At 47.9% G+C, this 8,142-nt stretch overlaps 1 protein-coding gene across 1 annotated transcript in view; it reads right to left on the bottom strand.

Annotated features, from left to right (window-relative positions):
- The window catches only part of LOC106810307 (sigma non-opioid intracellular receptor 1-like), a 13,495-nt gene extending 6,563 nt beyond the window's left edge, over positions 1–6,932 (bottom strand). The window contains exons 1-3 of the mRNA XM_014813612.1: positions 6,889–6,932; positions 1,921–2,121; positions 1,454–1,546 (exon numbers count right to left, since the gene is read on the bottom strand). Of these exons, the coding sequence (XP_014669098.1) occupies positions 1,454–1,546; positions 1,921–2,005 (178 nt within the window). The 5' untranslated portion in view covers positions 2,006–2,121; positions 6,889–6,932. The remainder of the gene's footprint in view (positions 1–1,453; positions 1,547–1,920; positions 2,122–6,888) is intronic.
- Positions 6,933–8,142: the final 1,210 nt, after the last annotated feature.

Genomic DNA, 8,142 nt, shown 5'->3' on the forward strand with positions numbered 1-8,142 from the left:
TGCCAGACTAATCTCAGACTGTGGCCGCGGCAGTCTCATTATCCAGCGCTACTTCGCATGCGTCACGCATGCGCATGAGGTGCTAGGGGTAATTTCAGACTGGGGGTAATCTCAGACCGTGAACCCCAGTCTGAATTTACCCTCCTACTGCCAGACTAATCTCAGACTGTGGCCGCGGCAGTCTCATTATCCAGCGCTACTGCGCATGCGTCACGCATGCGCACGAGGTGCTAGGGGTAATTTCAGACTGGGGGTAATCTCAGACCGTGACACCGGCCCAGCAATGCTGAAGACTAAAGATTCGCTATGGGTAATTTGCTACATTACCTGTATATCGTCTGGCAATTTCTTCAACTGATGTTTCATTAAATAAATACGTTTTACTTTCAAGCCATAAAATAGAGAAATACCGAAGTATAAAAAATGCCGCTGTCAATTTTGCTAAAGTTATGAGCGCTGACATATTGGTCCAATGTGGTCGATCACACCGCCATCTCTATGCAGTAAGACATAGCTAAATAACGTTTGTAATTATTTACTCCTGCTAATATCAGAAGTAGATAATAGGGAACCTATTAGCCCTATCTCTCTATTATCTACTTCTGATAATATGTAGCTTTAATAGTAGCTCCAAGAAACGGTATTGCTAGGGTTAGAAATGTTGTGTAACGTCAGACGCTGCAGCCTGCTGGTAGCGATGAAATAGTTGTTAAAGGGACAGTAGCCTCTAGGATTTTATTGCATACAACTGCACTTACTGTATAACAAATCGTCTATACCCACACGTATTTGTTACCCTAATTTAATTGTTATAATTAATTATACATCAACGCTACGAAATTTGGGTGTTGCTATCCCCCGGGCGTAGAGGGAGGTGACCGCAACGTGGCAGCACTAGTGTTGGGATAGTGTTAGGATTAGGGTTAGGGTCAGGGTTAGGGTTAGGATTAGGATTAGGATTAGGGTTAGGGTTAGGGTTAGGGTTAGGGAATTAGGATTAGGATTAGGGTTAGGGTTTTTGCATCATGATATCTGTCCCCACACTAGCTCCAGGAAACGGTATTGCTAGGGTTAGAATACCTAGCGTATTGACGTTAGCGTATAGCGTATAGCGTACCTAACGTATTGACGTTAGTCACACAGCCTGGTCGGGTTATCCCCACACCATAGATTAATTTGGGTGGATAACAATGCCTATATATAGCGCGGCGACACATATATATTTAGTGTGAAGGTTAAAATATGTATGATCGGCAGGCGGTATCTTTGAATTTTATTTTTTCTTGAAACCCTCTAAAAGTGACCGCAGTCGCACATTTTATCACTCCGAAATGTGAAGTCGGGCGGGTGACCCGAACCAAAGGTAATTTTTAGGTCGGCCTTATCACTCCCTTTCCATATTTTAAAATGCTATAGAACATAATATCAATAGGAATGAATAGGCATAGATAACCTCCATTATACGTCTCCGCTCGTAGCTCTCCTTCCTTCCACTGGGTGAATGTGCCACTAAGGATGGTGTCGGTTATGTTAGCCAGATATCTACCTGCACAAAGAACAACATCCACATATATATTCAGACAGTTTTGCACAGATGTAGTAGAACGAGTATTTCCTGGTTTTACCGACCCAGCTATTATTTTTGTTTCTTAATGATGACGAATCAGGCATATTCCATATCACGTGCTTCGAACCTCTGCAGTTAATTACTTGTAAGCTACCTGATATAAATTGCACAATTATGTCAGCACACTATAGCATTCATCTGCAAATGAAGCTAAAATAAGCAGTTTTTAAAATCAAAATGCACTCAAAGTAATTTTGAAGAGAAATTTATATTTGCAAACAAAGTGCCTATATGTTCTCCATAAAGTTTCACATTTTCTGTTTCACGCTAAAGCATACGAATCTTGTCCATACCTGAGTGTCCAGTTGTATCTATTGCTGTTCCAAACAAGAGGACGTACTCAGTGACTGATGCATGTAGGACGCACATGGACCCCATCCACCCACCAGCATTCACGAATATCCATTGAAGGTCTTCATCCGGAAGAATGTGACCAGGATACTTCTTTCGAAAATCTCTGATTATATGATTGAATGCTTTCTCTGGTTTAAAAACTAAAAGATAAAAATCTTATATTATATCGATCAAACCGATGGCTGCTCAGTACCGTCAAGTGGGGCTACTTTGAACACTTGAAAATTATCTACTTAAGGACAACTGCAAACCTACATGCAGCTGTGAGCCTTGAAAGCCATTGACACATTTTGGGGACGTACCGGATTGCACTATATTCTACTACAATCTCTTATCCACATCTTTCCAGAAAATGATTTTCTTTTTAACATACATTGTAGATCGCTTCATGAGCTTCACACCCATTGTGAGGTTAGACAAGTTTTTGTGTTCTTTTCCCCTGATTTCTACATGTATTACAATTTCATAAACTTTTCAGAGTCCCAACCTATGCCATAGCAGGGCTCAATTTTCACAATTGCATTGATCACAAGTGTCAAACCACACTTCTCTGGGTAAAGTATGCTGTGCCAAATTGCAGAGTTATAACTCGAACAAATCAACGTTCGGCTACTCATGAATATAAAAATGGAGGCGGTTCTTTGTGTATAATTTTTGCTGTGACAGTGTGAAACGAAGCGAGCATTGTGCGACTTTTGTACGCACGCTTTCCCACCTGTTCTATCTTTCTGCGAGTTTATGCACAGTGGTTTTTTGCAGTGTTGATCTGCCTATTTGATCAACTTTGTCTCTTTCCGTCTTCGATATAGTCCATTGGACTTTGAAGACTTAACATTTACGAGGTTAGTGGTGTACGTGTGGAGAGATTGCGTGTTGCAAAGGAGCATTTGCCCAGCATTTATGTAGAATTATTAGTCGATAGAGAGTATAATACAGAAACATTGAGACGTTGATATTAAACCAATTTCGTGTTAATTTAGTTTCATTTTGTTATTCAAACGTTTCAAGTGCCTAGCTGTGCAGTGTGCGTGAGGCAGCATATTTATTATCTTGCCAGCTGTATTTGGGGTGTACTGCCTACGCCCATACACCCGTTGACAGTTTAACACTGCGCATGCGCTTAAGCCTAAGGTCAAAGGTCGGGAGGAGTTTCCGTCCCAGAATTGCGAGTAAAATTCTTTACTCGTGTGAAACGTGTAGTGTGAAGGGCTGTTCAAACGGATCGTATTGGCTTAAGTAAAGACTTTTAGAGCATAAATTGACGCATAACTTAAAATGTACATCAAGTGTCCTCATGTCACTCGCAGGTCATCCATTATCCGGTGCTCATTCCCGGCTGGCCACGGGCACGCTCTTTCGACACACAAAGGTGAGCGACCCGCTGCGTATGCAAGGTAGACAACTGCATCGAGATAATAACAACATGGCAGGATTTTTCTCGCACATCGGGCTCTCCGCGAGGATGCTGAAACTACCCGGCGCAGAACATAGGCGCAGAATCGCCAATCGTGTATTGGGCTGAGAGGGTCTATGTCCCCCAGGGTAACGGCAGAACGTACAGTCGGGCTATCTGGTGCCGGTATACCGGTGATCGGGTCCTGAGAATTACCCGCCATGTCTGAAAATTTACCTCTAGCGCCTACTGCGCATCGGCGGGTTTTTTTTGGGTGTTGGTGTCGTGCGGCACGGAGGTGGCGCACGGGGAAGGTGCTGAGGTGTAAAGCTGCAGGTAAAGCAAAAAATAGCAATTGGTTAGACATGAGATCTGGCCACGTCACAGCATCAGCGTCTTACTAACGCCATTTTGTTTTACCGCAAAGTTGTTGTATTACAGTATTTAGCCATTTGGTCAAAATACGGACAGGAAGCATGTTGGATTATGGCTGCCTCCAACACGGAAGTGACTATACGCACGGCGGCCGTGTGGGCCAGATTCAATATGGCTATACGCCACGCGGCGTATGACCGACTCAATATGGCTAGGAAATGAGGAGAGGGGAGAAGGCAGAAGCTGGTGGAGAAGGAGGAAGGGGAGAAGGGAGAAGGTGGTGGAGAAGGAGGAAGGGAGAAAGCTGGTGGAGAAGGAGGAAGGGAGAAGGCAGGTGGTGGAGGAGGAAGGGAGAAGCTGGTGGAGAAGAAGGAGGGGAGAAGGAGAAGGTGTTGGAGAAGGAGGAGGGGGAGAAGCTGTTGGAGAAGGAGGAGGGGAGAAGAAGGTGGTGGAAGAAGGAGGGAGAAAGCTGGTGGAGGAGGAGAGGAGAAAGGGAGAAGGTGGTGGAGAAGCGGAGAAGCTGTGCGAAGGAGGAGGGGAGAGCTGGTGGAGAAGAGGAAAGGGAGAAAGGAGGGGAGAAGGGAGCTGGTGGAGGAGGAGGGAGAAGAGAGAAGGCTGGTGGAAGGAAGGGGAAGAAGCTGGTGGAGAAGGAGGAGGGGAGAAGGAGAAGGTGGTGAAGAAGGAGGCCGGGGCGAAGCTGGTGGAGAAGGAGGGGAGAGAGGAAGAAGTGGTGGAGGAGGGGAGAAGGGAGAAGGTGCGTGGAGGAAGAGAAGCTGGTGGAGAAGGAGGAAGGAGAGAAGGAGGGGGAGAAGGTAGCTGGTGGATGAGAGGGGGAGAAGGGAGAAGGGAAAAGGAGGGGAGGAGGGGGAGAAAGGAGAAGTGGTGAGGAGGGGGAGAAGCTGTTGGAGAAGGAGGAAAGGGAGAAGAGGAGAAGGTGTGGAGGAGGAGGGGAGAAGCTGGTGGGGAAGGAGGAGGGGAAAGCTGGTGAGAAGGAGGAAGGGGAGAAGAGCAGGTGGTGAGAAAGGAGAAGGAGAAGCTGGTGGAGAAGGAAGGGGAGAAGGAAGAAGGGTGGTGGAGAAGGAGGGGGAGAAGCTGGTGGAGAAGGAGGAGGGGAGAAGGGAGAAGGTGTGGTAGAAGAGGAGGGAGAGAAGCTGGTGGAGAAGGAGGGGAGAAGAGAGAAGGTGGTGGAGAAGGAGGGAGAAGCTTGGTGGAGAGGAGGGAGAAGGGAGAAGGTGGAGAGGGGGAGAAGCTGGTAGAGAAGGAGGAGGGAGAAGCTGGTGGAGAAGGAGGAAAGGGAGGAGGGGGAGAAGGAGCTGGTGGAGGAGGAGGGGGAGAAGGGAGAAACTGTGGAGAAGGAGGAGGGGGAGAAGGGAGAAGGTGTTGGAAAGGAGGAGGGGGAAGCTGGTGGAAGAAGGAGGAGGGGGAGATAGGGAGAAGCTGGTTGGAGAGGAGGGGAGAACGGTCGACTCCCTCCTGGCTCCACCAGGCTTCTCTCTTCCCCCCTCCTTCTCTAGCAGCTTCCCCGCCTCCCTTCTCCCCTCTCCTCCACCGTCTAACTCGATACCTTCTTCCCTCGCTCCTCCTCCTCTCCCTACTCCAACACGACTTCTCCCCTCATTCGTCCCCCCCGTACTTCATCAATTCTTCTCCCCTCCTCCTACCTCTCCTCCAACCCTCCTCCCTCCTCCCGCCTCCATCACCTTCCCCTCCTCCTCCTCCCCCTTTCCTCCGATCAACCTTCTCTCTCTCCTGCTCGCCTCCTTTCCTCCCCTCCCTCTTCAACCACAGCCATTCTCTCCTCCTATCTCTCCGCATTCCTCGCCGTCTCCATCACTTCTCTTACAGCTCCGGGGCTCCTCTCCTCCTCGCGTCCTTCTCCCTCCTTTCGCATCACTGCTTCTCGTTCTCCCTCTCCTGCCCTCCTCCATTCACCTTCCCCTCCTCGCTCCCTCCTCCCACTCTTCCCCCTCCTCCTCTCTCCTCCTCCTCCCTCCTCCCATCACCTTCTCTCACTCTCTCCTCCTCACTCCCCTCGCTCCCTCCTCCATCACCTCTCTCTCTCACTCCTTCCTCCCCATCACCTCCCCCTCCTGCCTCGCCTCCTCCATCACCTTCCCCATCCTCCTCCTACCTCCTCCTCCTCCATCACCTTTCTCTCCTCCTCCTCCTCCATTTCCTCCCCCCCCCTCCTTCCATCACCTTCCCTCTTCCTCCATCCTCCTCCTCCCCTCTCTCCATCACCTTCTCTCCTCCTCGCACTCCTCCTCCCTGGCTTTCCATCAGCCTCTGCCTCCCTCCTCCTCCTCCTCCCTCTCCATCACCTTCCTCTCTCCTCCTCCTCCCCCTCCCTCCTCCTCCTCCCTCCTCCTACCATACATCCTTCTCTTCCTCCTCCTCCTCCTCTCCTCCCTCCTCTCATCACCTTCTCTCCCTCCTCCTCGCCTCCTCCTCCTCGCCTCCTCCTGCCCTCATCTCCATCACCGTCCCTCCTCCTCCTCCTCCTCCTCCTCCTCCCCTGCCACACCTTCCGTCTCCTCCTCCCCTCCTCCGTCCTCCTCCTCCTCCTCCTCCTCCATCACCTCTCTCTTCCAGCCTCCTCCTCATCCTGAACCCTCCTATGGAACCGGGTAAGATTTGCAGGGGTATCATTTCCAGACTGGGGGTAGTATCTCAGACGCGTGAACACCGGTTTGAGATTACCCAGTCGTGAATACCCACCTACTGGCCAGACTAATGCTCAGACTCGTGCCGCCGGCTACGTCTCATATCACAGCCTACTCGCGGCATGCGTCACGCAATGGAGCAGGCGAAGTTGCAGGGGTAATTTTCAGACTGGGGTTAATTCTCAGACCGTTGACAAGCCGGAACGTACCCTGGTACTGATATAATATGCCGACCGTACTCGCCTGACTCCACAACGGAGTCTAGGAAGTCCGCCCTACGCCTACTCCCTAACCCAGACACAATATCAGATAGTTACGCAGGGTCAACTTTGCCGCGGCACTGGCGGCAGTACCCTGGGCCTGGGGGACATAGAACCTACGACTGAGTAGGAGCCCCACCCACTGGCACTGGGTAGCCCCGCCCAGCAATGCTGCAAGACTACAAGATCGCTATGGGGTAATATGGCTACATTAACCTGTATAGCGTCTCGCAATGTTCTTCAACTGGATGTTTCATTAAATAAATACGCTTTTTACTTTCAAGCGCAAAAAATAGAAGAAATACCGATAGTAATAAAAAAATGCGCGCTTGCTCAATTTTTGCTAATTTATGAGCGCTGACATATTCGGGTCGCAATGTGGTCGAGTCACAATGGCTCGCCGCATCCTCTTATGCAGTAAGACATAAGCTAAATAACGTTTGTAAAGTTCATTACTCCGGCAAGATCAGAGAGTTAGCATAAGGGAACCTATAGCTCCTAATGCTCTTCTATATCGTACTTCCTATTATATATACTGTTAAAGTAGCGCAAGAAAAACGTCTTGCTTACGGGTAGAAAATGGTGTGTATAACGTCAACGAGCACGACAGCCTGCCTGAGCGATGAAAAAATAGTTGTTAAAGGAGCAGTAGCCTCCTAGGATTTTATTGGGCATACAACTGCGACTACTGTATAACAAATCGGTCTATACCCACACGTATTTTACCAAGATACACCTACTTAACTTTAAATTGTTATTAATTAAATAACACATCAACGCTAAGCGAAAATTTGAAACGGCGCCATAAACCCGGCGACTGCGCCATACCGTCCGAAAAAATTGGCGTATTTGACAATTTAATTTTGCAGTTGACAGAACGAGGGCTAATCACAAAATTGCCAATTATATTTTATACCTAATGCTATTAATCGAACGATATTCATTTTAGGCGCAAATTTATCATTTTATAACTGAAACTTATATGTCGTTTATGAGATTATTGACAATCCTTTGCTTTTAAATGAATAAAATAAGAAACACCGCTCCGTCTGTAGCCCTTGGCTGGAAAGTAGTTTTCGCAACTTATAAGATCGTGCGCTTTGAGTGGCTGCCACCAGTCGTTGTAATCAAACTGTAGCGCTTTAGTTTTTAAACATTACAAAAAACACATCATTCTAACGGGTGATTGAACGGTACATAACTTTTTTATGTTAGCGAATTTATAACCTAAATTAGCTGAAAATAACCCTAGAACCTAGAGTAAACTCTCCCTTTAAAAATTCCCACTTAAAATGCTCTTGATCCGATATTGCGTTAATATCGCACTTTTTGTCCCTGTAGTCATACCGAATAAGTTACGAACTAACTAATCACATAAATTAATTAACAATACATTATTACCTCCGCCAGGGGCTTGGCGGGGGTTATGTTTTCACTGGCGTGTGTTTGAGTGTTGGTTTGTGTTTGTGG

This window comes from Priapulus caudatus, unplaced genomic scaffold, assembly GCF_000485595.1.
Source record: "Priapulus caudatus unplaced genomic scaffold, Priapulus_caudatus-5.0.1 Scaffold430, whole genome shotgun sequence".
NCBI lineage: Eukaryota > Metazoa > Priapulida > Priapulimorpha > Priapulimorphida > Priapulidae > Priapulus > Priapulus caudatus.